At 43.1% G+C, this 15,850-nt stretch overlaps 3 protein-coding genes across 9 annotated transcripts in view; 1 reads left to right on the forward strand and 2 right to left on the reverse strand.

Annotated features, from left to right (window-relative positions):
• The window catches only part of tfeb (transcription factor EB), a 28,771-nt gene extending 28,444 nt beyond the window's left edge, over positions 1 to 327 (reverse strand). The window contains exons 1-2 of one of the 2 annotated variants that reach the window (XM_070959694.1): positions 281 to 327; positions 81 to 167 (exon numbers count right to left, since the gene is read on the reverse strand). The gene's annotated coding sequence lies outside the window, so the exon portion shown is untranslated. Of the gene's footprint in view, positions 1 to 80 lie in introns of both variants that reach the window. The other variant, XM_070959693.1, reaches the window with a different exon arrangement.
• A 2,201-nt stretch (positions 328 to 2,528) lies between these two features.
• On the reverse strand, positions 2,529 to 7,645 carry tmem183a (transmembrane protein 183A). 2 transcript variants are annotated; one of them, XM_070959521.1, is made up of 8 exons: positions 7,441 to 7,645; positions 6,923 to 7,012; positions 6,654 to 6,824; positions 6,374 to 6,533; positions 5,429 to 5,609; positions 4,536 to 4,616; positions 4,242 to 4,397; positions 2,529 to 3,589 (listed from the first exon to the last, which is right to left on the reverse strand). In XM_070959521.1, the coding sequence occupies exons 1-8, from the start codon at positions 7,502 to 7,504 to the stop codon at positions 3,404 to 3,406; spliced, it is 1,089 nt and encodes a 362-aa protein (XP_070815622.1). In that variant the 5' UTR covers positions 7,505 to 7,645; the 3' UTR covers positions 2,529 to 3,403. The 2 variants fall into 2 exon arrangements, with proteins under 2 accessions (XP_070815622.1, XP_070815623.1); XM_070959522.1 differs by having other exon boundaries at positions 4,242 to 4,394; positions 7,441 to 7,626.
• Positions 7,646 to 10,472: 2,827 nt separating this feature from the next.
• ppfia4 (PTPRF interacting protein alpha 4) overlaps positions 10,473 to 15,850 on the forward strand; it is a 57,306-nt gene continuing 51,928 nt past the window's right edge. For 2 of the 5 annotated variants that reach the window (XR_011601733.1, XM_070958200.1), the window contains exons 1-2: positions 10,473 to 10,833; positions 11,023 to 11,323. Coding sequence is in view for 3 of the 5 variants with exons in the window: in XM_070958200.1 (XP_070814301.1) it covers positions 11,066 to 11,323 (258 nt within the window). In the remaining 2 variants the exon portion in view is untranslated. The remainder of the gene's footprint in view (positions 10,834 to 11,022; positions 11,324 to 15,850) is intronic. The other 3 variants (XR_011601717.1, XM_070958199.1, XM_070958201.1) reach the window with 2 other exon arrangements.

Genomic DNA, 15,850 nt, shown 5'->3' on the forward strand with positions numbered 1-15,850 from the left:
ATACAATCGCGCGGTCTTCCAGGGGTGCTGGTGTCGTAGTAGAAGCTAATTTTCGGTGGCGGTGGTGAAATATCACTTACCCGATCTGAAGGTCAGACAGAACGAGGTAGTCAGGTTCAGGAAAAAGTGCGTGCCCACTTCTCTCGCGCGCTCTGATACGACCAAACCTGCCGGGCACAACCGGAGGAAAAAGTTCCTTTAAAGGAAAAAAAAAAACACCTCACGAGTTTTGACTTTCTGTGTGTTTCCACAGACGACTACCGCGTGTGCCAAAAGGTACCGTAGAGGCTAATTTGTTTTCGTTTTGACCGTCGAGATGTTGTCACAACTCGGAGCGTCTGCGGTCACCTGTGCCACCGCCAATGGCACAGCGCATTGGGGCTTGTGGGAAATGTAGTTTTCTCGCGTCCTCGACAGCCTGCGGTATTTCGAGGCGATGACATGATGCCTGTTGACTGCAAGGGAAGTTTTAAGAGGTCCTAAGTTTAGCCAAAGCACTTCCAAGACCAACACGACTATCAGCTTTTACCGTCTGCCATTGAGACGCTTCAGGATCTTTTTCTAAATTACGGCTTCAAGTTTACGTATTTATGACCCTTTTACGGCCATTCAGTTCTGTCTCGCTTAGTATCATTCTTAGGATGCATACTCTCTAATTAAATGATACATATAACCCCGAGCAATACAATGTGAAACAATATAAATGGTCCTGCAGCAAGGTTACATTTTCAGTCACAGTTCACCTAAAATAGCAGTACACTGTTAACGGAGAGGTGGCCTGGTGTTTAAGTTTGAGTTGTTATGTGGGGTAATGGTTAGATTTCACAGGTGTTCATATTGTGTGAAGCGACTATAACATTACCATGTTCACTGGTATTTAAGTACACTAACGGCACGAAAAGCATTCATACATATAGAGATGTGAAGGAGGGCCTTGTGTTATCCAGCGACTGAGCCAAGACATGTAGAAAACGCCAGTAATGTGGCGCATGGAGACGATCAACACGGGTAATACCCAGTATGACCACAAGAGGGAGGCAAAGTCAGAAGACGCATACTGCACATCAACACGTCAGGAGATGACTGGAGGCATTTTGAATGGGCAGTTTCAGTTTTTATTTCAGTGCAGTAAGTTTATTTATCTGACAAAACTGGACCACCAACTAACACAATCAACTGCTGCTTACCAGAATATCTTCTATGTGGTACTGTCAACAACTTATTATTTCTATCAGTCTAAACTGTATTCAGTTAATCCAATGTTTTTTTTTTAATTTATTCACAATATTTGTTTAAGTGCAAATCGATTCAGGTTAAATAATTTTGACTGTGTCTGATGGATGGATCATTCAATGTCAACGGTAGCTACTCTCCCCATCGTGATCAAGCATGTGACTGGTATGATTCGACTCACATTCAATGCTCGTAAAACAGACTGCTCTAACACTTTGAGCCATTTAGAGCTGAGACTGAGATTCCACAGCAGCAGTAGGCAGTAGGTGATACGGCTCACGCAGTGCTCAGCAAGGAGACAGTCAAGATGTTTTCAGCCAAGAAACGCCAGAAAGAAAAGAAACACTGCCCACATCAGCAGATGAGTGGATGACGTCTGAGGTAAATCATCTCTTTGGCCCCTTCAGTTTAGAGCAGTGTCATTAATATTCACAAAATACAACATGAGGCTGCCTTGAATTAAATACATCAAGAAAAAAAATGTTTAAAAGAATAGTGGATTCTGTTGATGCAACATTGTCAAAATTCGAACCTATGCAAAATCAAGATAGAGCAAACAAACAATAACAACAAACCGAGGGACAAGGGTACAAATGTTCCACCCTGTTAATCCATCAATTTTAAAAACTCATATCAATCAAAATGTAAATTAAAAAAACGTGTCACACGCATAGGTTCAACATTAAACAGTGACAATGTTTACATGCACACTAATATTCCACTGCTACTACCAAATATGACAATATTCAGATTTTAATACAGGTCATGTAAGCATGTGTTTGTTTGGATATTACAAATAGATCTTATTCAGAATGAGCATTTTCCAATAAAGACATGTAGGATACGCTGATATGATTTGTGTTTTAGGAGCCTTCTTCCATACAGCGCATTCAGAATATGCGTCTCAGTTGGGGTTTTTGCCAGTTTGCCACACACGGCCTCTTGCCTGTCTACAGTCAGCTCTGTGCGTTACCTCGCCAACAGTTTGCAAGGCTCGGGTGGAGATGCATGCACAAAACAAAACCTCACATTGCTGGTCAGAAGGAGACTTTCAAACATGATGAAAGACTCAGGCTTTTGAATATGGGCAAATATCGCTACACCCACCTTTTCAAGAAGGTGGGTGAAAGAATGACAGGAGGCAGCTGTGTCCGCGGCTGCATGCAAATGGGAATATTAATTGACTATTCATTTTCATAAGATTTGTAAACAGTAGGAATATTCTTTTTTGGAACAAGAGCAAAAAAAGTGAATATTGTGCACATAAACATAGTCACTGTTGTCTACATAAAATGTTTTGTTTTTTTTGTCACTGGTAGCTCCAAATGTACATGTTCCTCTGTGCCATGTCTGCAGGGCTGCGCTGATATGCATTTATCATCTATCAAGTATCCCTGTGATCATATCACAGTATTTTCTACATTGTGAAACATTATGGACTATTGTCAGAGATCACTACGCAAAACAATGTGAAGATTACTCTCAGAAGAGTTTCTCAAATTCTTGAGTATGTCATCTGGAACTCCGCTTCAGTTTGACTTTGCATTACTATTCCATTCCAAGTAAGAAACTACTTTAACAATCTGATGGCAGTTTTTCATATATAAACAGTTACTGATTTCAGATGATGATGATCATCTGGTTCTCGTAACATTTGTTCCATTTCCTGGTCTTACTGCCCAACCCTACCCCATGTTGTCAAGACAGGGTAAGGAGCTGCTGAAGCAGAGGAGTGTGTGAAGAGCAGAGGGCCTGCTGACATCATGATGTGGACATGGCGGATTTGTATACATAGATAACAATTAAATTCATATTGTGGTGCTAATTACATTCATACTGGACAATTCTGCAGAACATGATTTCCATCCAGTGCCAATGCAGGAAGAACAATGATGTTTAGGGTGTGGCCAGTGGAGTGGTGGATGCGCATGTGACATGTTTGATTCTGACACTGGAAAGTGGGGTTTGCGTCTCATCTCAGAGCAGTCAATGTTGGCTTTCTTCAACGTCTAACAATCACATCAATATGTGCAAAAACTTTGTCACTGAACATAATCCAGGGTTCTGCAGAATCATGCAATATCATATTTGAGTTTGAGGGTGGGATGAGGCAACAGCAGCGTTCTTGATGTGATATTCTGCTGTAGCAAGAGCCAAGGGGGCAAGATGGCTATGTGTAAGGTGAGGAGGGGTACTGTGGATGCCACCAGTCCATGAGCCTCACACTCTGTACAGGATCCAGTACCACTTGGGTCCCGCCCTGATCGGCCCTCTTCTTCCCCCGCTGGAGCGGCGAGTCCTGGAACAGTAGGCGAACACGGTGGTGGCGCATGTCTGTGCTAACGTTGATTGTGAACTGTGAGAAAGACAGAAATGGACCAGACCAACACACCAGATTAGAGAGAAGTTCAGGGTGCTTGCTGCACCAGTTCATTTTTGGCATTAGTTGATGGTCAAAATGGTATTTAATCGTTTGTACAGAATATAAGCTTAAACAGACTATTGGTAAAAATACTTTAGTTAGCATATCTTTAACAAACATGTTGCCAGTAGGTGGGACGATTCTGTGTTTTTTGATGTGATTCACATAAGACCGCCCTTCTCTGTCTTCACATATAAGCTATGAGATTCAGTTACTGCTCTTAGTACAAATGGTTTGTACCTTATCATCCACTAATGAGGGAAGTTCTACCTAATCTCTGCATCACTGCACTGGTGTTCCCAGGGACTGACAGCAGAGTTCGAGCTTGTATCATTAAATGAAAATATATTGGTTCGCTGTGTAGGCTATAGCGGTTTCTCATTTAGTCACAACACACTTACTTTTACTCAGTATTTTAACATTTAAAAATGTTTGCGGTCAACACTATTCCACTCAAATGTTAAAAATTTCCTTTTTGGTGACATATTACGACCAGGACAGGTCAGCTATAGGGTAGCCGTTAGATATGGCAATAGTGAAAATAACAGTCTGTGCTCTGATCAACCAAAACCCAGGAATTACTAACCAGGGTCAGTGTCATGCCCATGACCACAGGGGTGAAGATGAAGTTGAGGGTGGTGACCTGAAGCATGTAGCAGTCAGAGTCTGGGTTCATGTGGACATCTTCGTATTGTCTGGGCATGCGCAAGGACTTGACACAACCATTCTTACTGTGTACCTGCTGGGATGTAGATCATCACAGAAATACACAAAGATGACAACATGATGGCAGCAACAACCACAGGCTACTACAGACTGTGTGTAACAGGTCATCATACTAGGAAAAGAAGTGTAGTTGGCTTTAATCAACATTTTTTACCTGTTTTATAAACTTGAAGTTGAACTCCCACAATGCCTCTGGCCGAGTCCCTGACAACTTCCTGACCCAGAACAGTAAACACTGCGACAGGAAACATTAAGCACACAAAACTGACATTTCCACACAGTGAAAGGCTTTACGGACATGTAAACATGTTTGTTCCTGGTCAAGTCTCCCAAGTTTTCAGTTTAACCTATCACTACACAAGGTGAAGAGAGTTAAATTTAGTCTGACTCTTTCTGAGTTGCTTGGCTCTAACACTGGTGTTTGTAGATAGTCTGGGTATCACAAAGCTAGTTATTGTAGGAATTAGATGACTTACTAATCCTGGGAATCAGTCTACAGTATGAATTGTAAAACTCTTTATGGCCCTTTGTCACTGAGGGGAGGAAGAACATCAAAGGACATTCAGTGGGGGACACTGGATAGAGGGGGATGGTAAAGGTACAATTCACTGTACCTGAGGAGTTTATGGTATAGTATAAACCCTAAAGAAACGGATGAGTGAACTCCCCCAAATGGTCGTTGTCTTTGAAGGAAGGTTTATGATTACCAGGTGTGTGTGTGTGATAACCATCTGTCCTTTTGTTGAAAAGTATAAAAGCCAAGACATTGTGGAGATCTGCAGAGAACACTCTGCATGAGTCTTCCCTCCATGCTGCATGTATTAAAGAGACCTGATTCATCACACCGAGTCTATAATTCTTCAGAGAATTAGCAACTCTCAACAAGCAACAAGGAGAATTTCCCTTACATTATCGACAGGCTCAGTCAGCCCTGAGCTTTCCTACGGAGCCAACGGCCAAGAGCAAGCAATACTAACAGATCAGACACACAATAAAAACCAAACTTTTGCTCCACATCCACAGGTGATGACATGTCAAATAATTCACCTTGGAGTTGAGCAAGGTTGTGGGCGTGGATTCTGGCAGGGCAGGAATTTTCGAGACACGCAAGTTAAACGGCTCATACAAATGGAAAAGGGAGCGAATCACACGGGCCCTTAAACAGCGCGTCCTCTCAATAGAGTCAGGTTGGAGACGAAACGGCAGGTCGACATCAATCTTGTAGTGTCTGTGAAAGAGAGACGGAGGGAGTGAAAGAATACGTGTTAATTATACAAAATGTCACTTTACTCCTTTACTTTGCTAATTTATTGGATCATATTCAAGACATTTTATCTTGTCATATACACTGCTAACAATGGATGTGGGCCTCAGTTTAACAATAAATCACGTACTTTAAAACTTTGCACACTCTAAGACGTTTTTTTAATTAGATTTTGATTTCCTTGTCCTTTTGCAAGGAAAATCGTTTCCACCTTCCGTACAGCCTCAGAATACACAAATACATCAAACTGGACTTGTGTGTATTTGTGTAAGTCTGTTTTTGGAGAGGGTTGAACTATGCTTTTGTAGAGTATGAGCAGGAGGTGGAGGGACATGGAGAGTGCTTTAAGTTTATGGATGACGGAGAGTCTTTGTTGGCAGCGTTTAAGGATGTCAATGGTGTGTTGTTCAAAGCTCAGTTTATTGTCTAGGGTGATTCCGAGATACCTGCGGCTCTCCACCATTTCAACAACGTCACCATTGATGCTGATGGGGGTGCATGTGGGGTTGGAGGCTGACCTGCATGTGTTGGGGGACGCTGCATTGTTTAATAGACTGAGTAAATTGAAGAGATGGATGACACAGAGACCTGGGTTTTATTCCAAGCTGCACTGCCTCTCAATTCACAGTTTTAAAGTGGGCCTTTAAGAGCAGGCCCCTTTCAGATCTTTTTTCTGGTCAACTTCACAATAACTTCACTCTTGAATGTAATCAATAAAACCGCCTCACCTTCTGTAGAGCCTGGTCCAAAAAGCTGCAGTGCAAGTGACCGTCCAGGCATTCCTACAGATGAGAGCAAACCTGCACACGTCCTCCGGCCGGATGTAGGAGGCGAGCACTAACCAGATATCCACCGGATAAACATTCCCATCACTGCTCTCACTGCTTTCTGTGAAGACAATATTTAAACACTGCATCAAACACCCTGATTCAGTGGTTGTACTCCCAAGATGTCAAGCCCCCCATGTTCAATTCAGCCCACTGTGCCCAGACTTTAAGCTTCTTTTACCCTTTCTCCTCTTGTTTTTCTTCTTGCGGACCGCTTTAGTTTCATTTTCGCCATCTTCTTCGGGGTCCAGGTCATCACTGCTGTCTAAAGCGTCTGCTTTGACACTCGCTGCTGACGAGAGGACCTCCTCTACAGCTCCATTGGATGCTTCCAGGCCGCAGAGTAATTTTACTGAAACACAGCGTTAAACTGAGCACTCGGATGACCTTTCAAGTCAATGCCAAGTGACACTGACATGTCTGACAGTAAGTTACATAATCACAAGTTACCTTCTTTTTCGACTGCATTGACAACAGCCTTTTTCACCCTCCCAGACTTCACTACGGCTGGGTCGGCATCAGCATAATCAGCAACAGTCACTAAGAAAAAAAATAACGTTCCACAACCGCTCTGTTATTGTTATTTTTCAATTCTCTTCTAATCTCTTTCTTTCTTTGATATGTATGATTTTATTGTATTTTTATGCTTCTGTAAAGCACTTTGAATTGCCTAGTGTATGAATTGTGCTATACAAATAAATTTGCTTTGCCTTGCTTTTTTTAACGAAAATGACTTCAGCGTTACCTTCATCTGCCTTTTAGTTCTGGCTAATAGCAAAGACACACAAACTAAAGCGGACCTAACTTTTAATATATTACCGTATTATATTTAAGTCAAAGCATTCATAGATGCGAAATTGTGAACTGAAATGGGGAACTAAGTCATTTCAAATCCGGCTGAGTACGGAGTGCTAACAGTGGGCGGGCTAGCTTGCTGTCTGATGTAAACGTAACTCATATTAGCCTACCTGATTCGGAACAAACGTCCCCGGCCTTAAATTTCAGCCGTTTTCGGTTTCCTTTCTTGGGCATGTCGTCACCAGTAATCTGTGGACGCTTAACGGGCCTGTGAGTCCTGCCATTTCTCTATGGCAAGTTGAGGTATAGAGAAAGAAAGAAAAATGAGAGAGAAATTGAAAAATGCTCCGCCAGGATCTTCAGCCATCATGGAATGACGTGCCCCAGGAAGTCACGCGAGAGTACCGTTGTCGGGTTTTTCTGTTTTACTGCCATCTGCCGGTGATTGTGAGCATTTCAATGATTTCTCGTGGCCGAAGGTGAGTGGCTCTGCCTCATTATTTATAAGCCCAATTAAGACATAAATATTGGCAAATTAAGGCTTTCCTTAACAGAGTAATATGTATTTTTTTATTTTACTGTACGCTAACAGTATTTGATAGTATTTCTCCATTCAGTGTTATTATTGTTTTTTACAGAACATTGTTAAGAGTGCTTTATTCCTCAGCTATTGTTGGTTAGGCCAAAATGAAAATACGATTCTGGAACGTTGGTCATTGTTGCAAATGCTGTCTGATGTGCAACTTAAGTTCACTGTCTGTGGAGCTTAATGTGATGCTTAATGTTTGCTTTGTGTGTGCAGGTTCTAAATGTTATGGGTATGATTTAATTGCACTTTAAGGTACTGGTTGATTAACACTTTCTAAATTATTGTTTTGTACTATTCATTAATTCATGACTTTGACTTGAACAAAGTTATTAATCAGCAAAGTTTAACAAAAACTGCAAGAGGAGGTATGACAAAGCTCAGATAAAGTGACATGAGTAAGTGAAGAGTCTAGTCAAACATTGTTTTTAGTCAATGATTCATTTTATTTATATTCATAATGTATTAAACAACTGCTGCCCATCTAGCTTCACTGAAGAGACATGAGATGGTTCCTGTATCACTTGTTTCATCTGTCCATCCACCTGTCACTCAACAACATCATCAGACGCTATTGGACTCCTCACTTACACTTACAGCACAGTAGACTGAGATGATAACCATCAGTCAGAGAAGGAAAATGTTGTCAGATATGACTTTGGCACTGACGATGTTATCAAACCCAAGAGTCACAATGCTAAAAAGATCCACAGTGCTGTGTTCAGTGACCTGTGTAAGTATTTTGCAAAAGGGCTGCAGGCCTCCACAGCATCCCAGAGTGGCTGTTGACAACATTGTTGTCAAGACCTTGAAAATTTTACAGCAGAAGGACACATCTCCCGGGGCAAAGCCCTATGAAACTAAGGACAAATTAGTTTATGGAGAAATCTCTGCTGTAGTTTAAAGAGGACCAAAAAAGCAGAGGTGATGCTTCCACCTCTGGCCATGAGAAATGACTCCTTGCAATTAAATAACATGCACAGGGATTGTCTCATCTTCTCCTACTTTACAGATGGGTCAGAGGAGACATCAGGAGACATCAGCTTCTTCTTATTGTGGCTGGAAATTTCACCAAGCCTTTTCTTGTCTGTATTGCTCCCTAATATCTAATTATTATCCTTCTTGTAACACAAAGTATAGATTCTGATCTATCGGCTAAATATATAAAAGAATTAAGTAATCTAAACAGTTTATATTAGCATTGCACCATAAACTTAATATAATGTACATATCAGTGCATCAATTAGAACAATATAATATGTATTATTAGCCAATTTTGTTTTTTAGATTTTGGTACAAATAATTTTTTTATTTTTAATTTGGTAGAATTCGACTCGTAACAGAGTATTTATACAGTGCAGTATTGCTATTTTTACTTTACTTTTTACGAAAAATATCTGAATACTTCTTCACCTCTAACTGAAGAACTACAGGAGACAAGTGCCGGTCAGACTCGGCCACTAGGTGGCGATAAATAGATTTCTGTATCTAACGAGGAGCTGAAAAGTGATTGCGTGAAGGCTTTTAATCTTCCTGCACTGTGTCGCTGTATACCTTAATATATCTGGATTTACTTATAATATAATGACAAATATAGATTGATTGAAATAGAAATCACATATACTGACACATACTGAGAAAATGAATAAGTAATATGATAATTTAAAGTATTTTAAAGGGTTGAAACTTATTTCAGAATTGGGGAATACTGATTGAATTGTGGATGTACACCAAAGAATACAAACACTTTATCCAACAATCTCTGATTTAATATAATCTTCCTTGAATAATTTCATTATTCTTTCCAAGACAATTTCTGTCAGTTATATTGTACATTTTAATTGTTTTAAATTACTGTTTTATCACATCCTCACAACCTTTATCTTAATGACATCCGCTCGTACAGCAGCCAAACCCCTGCAGACCTTCATCAGTACACCATCATTTAAAGACAAGTATGTCCACAGAGTGCTCTGTCACTCCATCACAGTTTCACCGATTCAACTTCAATTCACAGAACTACTTCCAACAACCATCACGTCAATAATTTAGATGGGAAATAATGGTTAGCACGTTATTTGATGTTAGGACCAAACACAACCGAAGATCATGCAACAGCAAATTATTTACAGTCAGTTATATACCGTGTGAGGAGATGCCTGCTTTCCCAGGTTTTCTCTTAAATATCGCTGGTATTTCTGATCTTCAGGTTCCCGTCAGATCCTGCAGGGGGCGCTGCGCGTCGCACATCCCGCCTGTGTGCTCTGCTTAAACTGATGCTGCCAGGACGCGCATCACGTCTCGGGAGCTGTCAGATCATGGACGTGCTTAGTGGTGCTGATGTGAAAAGTTAATTACATTTTACTAATCAAGGGTCAAGTGTGCGCTAACTGTAGAAACACGATACCAGTGTTGGGTTGAGAGATTATGCAATGACATTCATGACCGTCCAGCTAAATCTGCTTCTCCGTTTTGTACCATGTGCATGTGGTGCAAAACGCTTATAGGCTGAACGCTGGGAGTTGGTCCCTTATTTCCAGAGCTTGGTAGTGACAACTGCAGATTCCCGTGTGTGTGTGTGTGTGTGTGTGTGACTGAGCAACTGTGTGTGTGTGGGAGGAGGAGTGAGCGTCGGTTCGGTGGCGGTGTGGAGAGATGGAAGCGGGGAAGGCGGATGCAGATAAGACTCGCTCTCACTGTCCCCAAGACTAAGGACGCAGATAAAACATTTCCTCGCGGATTTTTTTCCTGCTTTTTATTTTCCTGCCGATGTACTATGATCTCCGTCGTGCTCGCGGGCACCACCCCTCCAAACGCACCCGTCTTTCTCTGAGCTGTCAATCATATCACGCCGGGATTTCTACATGTGAGTGCATGGCGCGCCGGGCAGGGCGGATCTGCTCACGGGGTGAAAAGACGCCGGTTAATATGGATGAAAGGTCAACCATCATTTCAGCATTTCAGTCACTCTGATTAGGTAAGGCGATATGAGGCTTGAGGATGCACGTTTGATGCATGACAGACTGAATGCAATGGGGATAAAGCGCGTATCTGCGGGCGCATAGGCTGCCCGCTGCTACGGGGCGTTAATAGGCCCTCTTATCAGTTATTGTAAGTCTGTTTATCAGGCTTGTAACCCGCACATTTTCCTTCTGGATCCCGATAGCGACACTGTCCTATAGCGTTGCCCAGACCGCAGAGCAGGAAAGATGATGTGCGAGGTGATGCCGACCATCAGCGAGGGAGACTCGGCCGGTCCCCCCAGAGGCACCGGCGGCGTCCCGAACGGCTCGGACCAGGAGGCCAACTTCGAGCAGCTGATGGTCAACATGCTGGACGAGAGGGACAAGCTGCTGGAGTCCCTCAGGGAGACTCAGGAGACCCTCATTCAGTCTCAGACCAAGCTACAGGGGGCGCTGCACGAGAGGGACGTGCTCCAGCGGCAGATCAACGCCGCGCTGCCTCAGGTGAGGAGCAGGCGGCCTCTGGAGGGAGGGAGGGGAGGGGAGGGGAGGGGGTCGGGCTGTGGTCGGGGTGAGATGGATAAGGGTTTTGCCCAGGGAGCAGCAACCGTTATGTGCATGATTTGTCGTAAGGTGTTGTATTGGTCAGTTGTCCACAGTGTAGACCTCTGTGAGGAGATAACAGCTCATGAAACGTTGGATCACCTGCCGGGCTGCGTGGGCACCTGCCGGGCCCCACGGCTCCATGGCCCTGAAAGCTACAGGCTAGATGTGTGTCATCTGGTTTTTGGAAATGTAATAAACATTTTGATTGGCAATGTACACCAAATGGCATTGGTCCGTTAAGGTGGACCTGCTGGTCTTCAAAGGATCATTATGTCAGAATCAAGTTTTCTTCTTTATTTCAGTTTGTTGCTTTTATGATGGGTATTCTGAAAATACTCCTTTTGCCACACAAAAGGTAATGTAGCATAGAGAAAACACAGATTTCACAGAAAGTCGGAGGAACAGGGCTGTTAATAACGGATGAGCACCTTATTTTGTCACAGGGTCGGTGCACAGGCTAATGCGTCCATGGTGGTACTGATGCTGAATGATTTGGAGCAAACTGCATGACACCATTCCTTGTTTTTTCTGGATAACGTTGCCAGTGGGTCAAACCAACGAATCCAAAGAGCTAGCCCTGAAAAAGTTGACTATGATTGTTTAACTCACAAGGAGGAAGCCAGGGCAGTATTTTATCTTATGTTTAGTAAGCTTGGATATCCTGGCAGAGGTGCACACCTCTGCCAGGGAAGCCCCCAAAACACTCCTGTGTGTCCCAGGATATCACCATCAGAATAACTGTGAAGATGATGGGGGTGTACGTGCACATAGCGCTTCAAAAGCTCATGAGTGGCAGCTTGCCAGAAAGGAGGATCTAAATGTCTAGTAGTAGGTAGAAAGGTTGAAAGGTGGATAGAAGATGGATGAGGGGTTTTTACTCGCTAGAAGAATGTTGACTCTGACTGCCGCGGTGCGGGCCAGATGTTTGAAAGCCCTGCTGGTCAGAGAGGAAGGCAGGGCCCACCTATCATTATGTGGATTGAAGCAGCCTCACCTCTGTGTGCAGGGACCTGTCCTCTCAGTGGCGATGTGAGCGATAGGAGCTGCTGGTATAGTGGGATATCTTTGACGTTTCTGGCCTGTGTGTGTGTTTAAGTGTGTGCATTTGAGAGGAAGAGAGCTGAATAAGGGCCGTTGCAGTCACCGAGCATGACGGCAATGAAGCCTCAGCACATAAAGCTGTGTTACCCTCTGACCCTCTGGTCTAAATGTGTGGCATGATGTCACAGTACGGCGTGTGGGTTCGTCTGAGTGTGTGCAAGAGCGAGGGAGAGCACTATGCCCACTATGACAGCCTCACTGCAGCCTCTTGTGAAAGAAACATGGCCGCTTGCTAGTGTACATGGCCCTGGGCTGCTTGCTTCCACACATGCATATGTGTCCCGGTGTGTGTGCATGCATGTGTGTGTCAGAGAGAGAGAGAGAGAGAGAGAGAGAGAGAGAGAGAGAGAGAGAGAGAGAGAGAGAGAGAGAGAGAAAGTGGGAAGAGGCTGTCATGCTTGTTTTCTAATCCTGCTTGGTTCAGCGTAATGTTTTATTCTAGCAATAATACAAGTATTAGTTATACAGTCATAGACCTCGGGGACATTATGCAGATATTATGACTGGCGTGCACATGCATAAGCTGTCTCCTGCTCTCTTTCTCTCTCTTTAAACGCCGCACACACACTCATGCACGCGCTCTTGCCAAGCACAGCAGTGGTCAATTCCACACCAGCCACAGAGCGGAGAGGTGATGCAACTGACAGTACAGTAGTGAAGCAACACAGAGAAATGAGAAAATCTTCAGCTGCAATTGATTTCTGCTCAGTTTTTCTTTGCTGAAGGATGAGGATAATCTGGCCCTGATGCGTCAGTGGAAATTACATTTTGTAATGATGGTGAGGGGGAAGCGTGGAAAAAATAACATACTGTATCTGATATCTCAAGTTTGGGTGTGATGAATACATTAGAGCAGTGCTGGTGATGCGACTGACCTCACCATCCTATATATGTCAGTGTTAATTAGGCGGACTCGCGGCTGCGCTCAACACGGCCATAGTGTGGTGTGTTTATGCCCCCGATGACAGTACAGTATCACAGCTCCCTGTTCGCTCTCGCTCCGTGTAGCCCTCCAGTCAGAAGTCTCTACATGTGTGTTGTTGACTATGCGTATTTTTTTATTATGTGTGTGTTCAGTTCTCTCTGCTCCTAAGGTGTGGACTGATATATGAGTGTTGGCACAGCAGGACGGCCTTTTTGCCCAAATCCAACGACTCCTCTCTTTCCGTTTTCGTGACAAACATTTGTCATCTTCACCTACTAGGTGTGTGTGTGTGTGTGTGTGTGTGTGTGTGTGTGTGTGTGTGTGTGTGTGTGTGTGTGGTGTGTGTGTGTGTGTGTGTATTTCTGTATTTTGTTATGTCTTCTGTAGGTTTCCTGACTCCATGGGACTGGTCTGACCCAGAACTGTCAGATCTATGTCTCTCCTCCACATATACACACTCAAACCCCCCCCCCACACACACACACACACACATACACACACACACACACACACACGTACACACAAACTGTGTGAGCAATTCAAAATTCAACACTCTTCATTGTTGTCATTGTTAAAAATACATAAACCCACATCACCTTGGCACCAGTGTTCAAATTTATGTTTGCCTCAGTAGCGTCATAGAAATGGGACTACTTTGCCATTTTACCATACACACACACACATACACACACACACGCACACGCACCCAGGGTAGGATGGATATGTTCATTAGCTACAGAGAATAGAGATTCAGATTAACATGTCAGCCCATTACAGTGCAAAATGCCTTTAATACAGCCCTCAGAGATGGGTTTGCCCATAGACAAATTAGGTTTTAAGCACACACAGAGACCCACGCACGCACACTTGCACACACTCAGGCTTATACGCATGTGCATGCACACACACACACACTCACACACGCACAGAATGCCTACTCCTCTCCTGTGTGAGAAAAATTGTTCCGACACTGTCAAATATAATGTGTTGTGAGGCGAGTGTGTGTGCATATGTGTGTGTAATGCAGAGAGAGAGAGCAGACAGTGGGTGAACACGGTGTATCAAACAAAGCAGGTCACTGTTCCTCTTCCATCAATATATTTCTGTGTTATGTATTTCCATATTACTACAATCTGTTATTAAGAGTTGTACAACGACTTGGAAAGGTGCCTTTATTAATGGGTCACTCCACTGATACAGCATTGTACCTGTTGGGGGACTCGAGAGGAATTTTCAAGATACAGAAATAGTTCAACATTTTGGGAAATAAGCTTTCAGTATGTACTTTCTTGCCAAGAGTTACATGAGAAGATCGATACCACTCTCGCTCACGAGGCAATTAGTTTAGCTTAGCATGACGACTGGAGGCAGATGGGAAACAGCTATCCTGACTCTGTGTTGTGTTTAATCTGTACACATATACAGTGTGGGGAAGTTCACTTTCTACATGAACTAGTTCAAAGTTCAGTTCACAAATTTTAAAATGAACTAGTTCAGTTCAGCGTTTGTAATTCACAATTTTGAACTAAGTTCACCGTTCCAAAAATGAACTAGTTCATAGTTCTTTTTTTCCATATGTTGCTGCAAGCTATTATTTTTAAAAATTATTGCCACAGCCCATATAGAACCACAGACAGCAATTATTTTATGTTTTAACACTGTAACTATGCGTCAGATTTAATCTTCATATCCAATTTTGAATCCTTATACAGTCAGGGTTTACATTAGCACTGAGGGGACAGCATTTCCCCGTTGTTGCTTTTACGCTTTGTTGCTGCCCATTCAGTCCACACTAGTAGCAGCTGCAGCTTTCACTCCATGTGACTGAAGTGTGGATTTTCTTTTTGAAAGCCGGCGGGCTAAGTTTGCACAGAAATGTAAGATTTTTCCCACCCTCACCGACCTTGTCATAAAACTCGTTTAAATGATCATACGACGCTCCTTGCTGCTTTGTCGCCTACATGCTGCTTTTTGTTTTGATGACACATGCGGCGGTGCGGCACCGGTGGCTGGTGTTGCCAGATTGGGTGTTTCTTCCGCTACATATTAAGGCCTGTTTACGGTGTGTTTTAGCCGGGTTTAGAGCTGGTATAGAAATCTGGCACCCTATTGAACAAAATTAAAGTGAGAGAGCGTGCCCTTCACAGATACCAGAATGAACGAGTTCACAGTAACCTTCATCAGGCAGTAATACAGTACGTTCAGTTGACGTTCGCCCAAAACGCGTTCATGAACTATCGTTCAATGAACTCATTCAGGCACAACACTGCACATACAGGAATATAAAAACGACAATTTGTTTTCTCATTGCTATTTTTATTAATCTGAACTATTTTTGATGAACAGCTGTTAAATCTCCACTGATTGCTTGGAGCAGAGAACTTCCTGTAGAGCCACAT

Source organism: Chaetodon trifascialis, chromosome 3, assembly GCF_039877785.1.
Source record: "Chaetodon trifascialis isolate fChaTrf1 chromosome 3, fChaTrf1.hap1, whole genome shotgun sequence".
In the NCBI taxonomy this organism is placed as follows: domain Eukaryota; kingdom Metazoa; phylum Chordata; class Actinopteri; order Chaetodontiformes; family Chaetodontidae; genus Chaetodon; species Chaetodon trifascialis.

Coding starts and splice junctions, on each gene's coding strand:
- tmem183a (XM_070959521.1), bottom strand. CDS start 7,504: ATGCCCAAGAAAGGAAACCGAAAACGGCTGAAATTTAAGGCCGGGGAC. Junction 7,013..7,440: donor GGACGTTTGTTCCGAATCAG/GTAGGCTAATAT, acceptor TTTTTTTCTTAG/TGACTGTTGCTGATTATGCT. Junction 3,590..4,241: donor TGGGCATGACACTGACCCTG/GTTAGTAATTCC, acceptor TCTTTCTCACAG/TTCACAATCAACGTTAGCAC.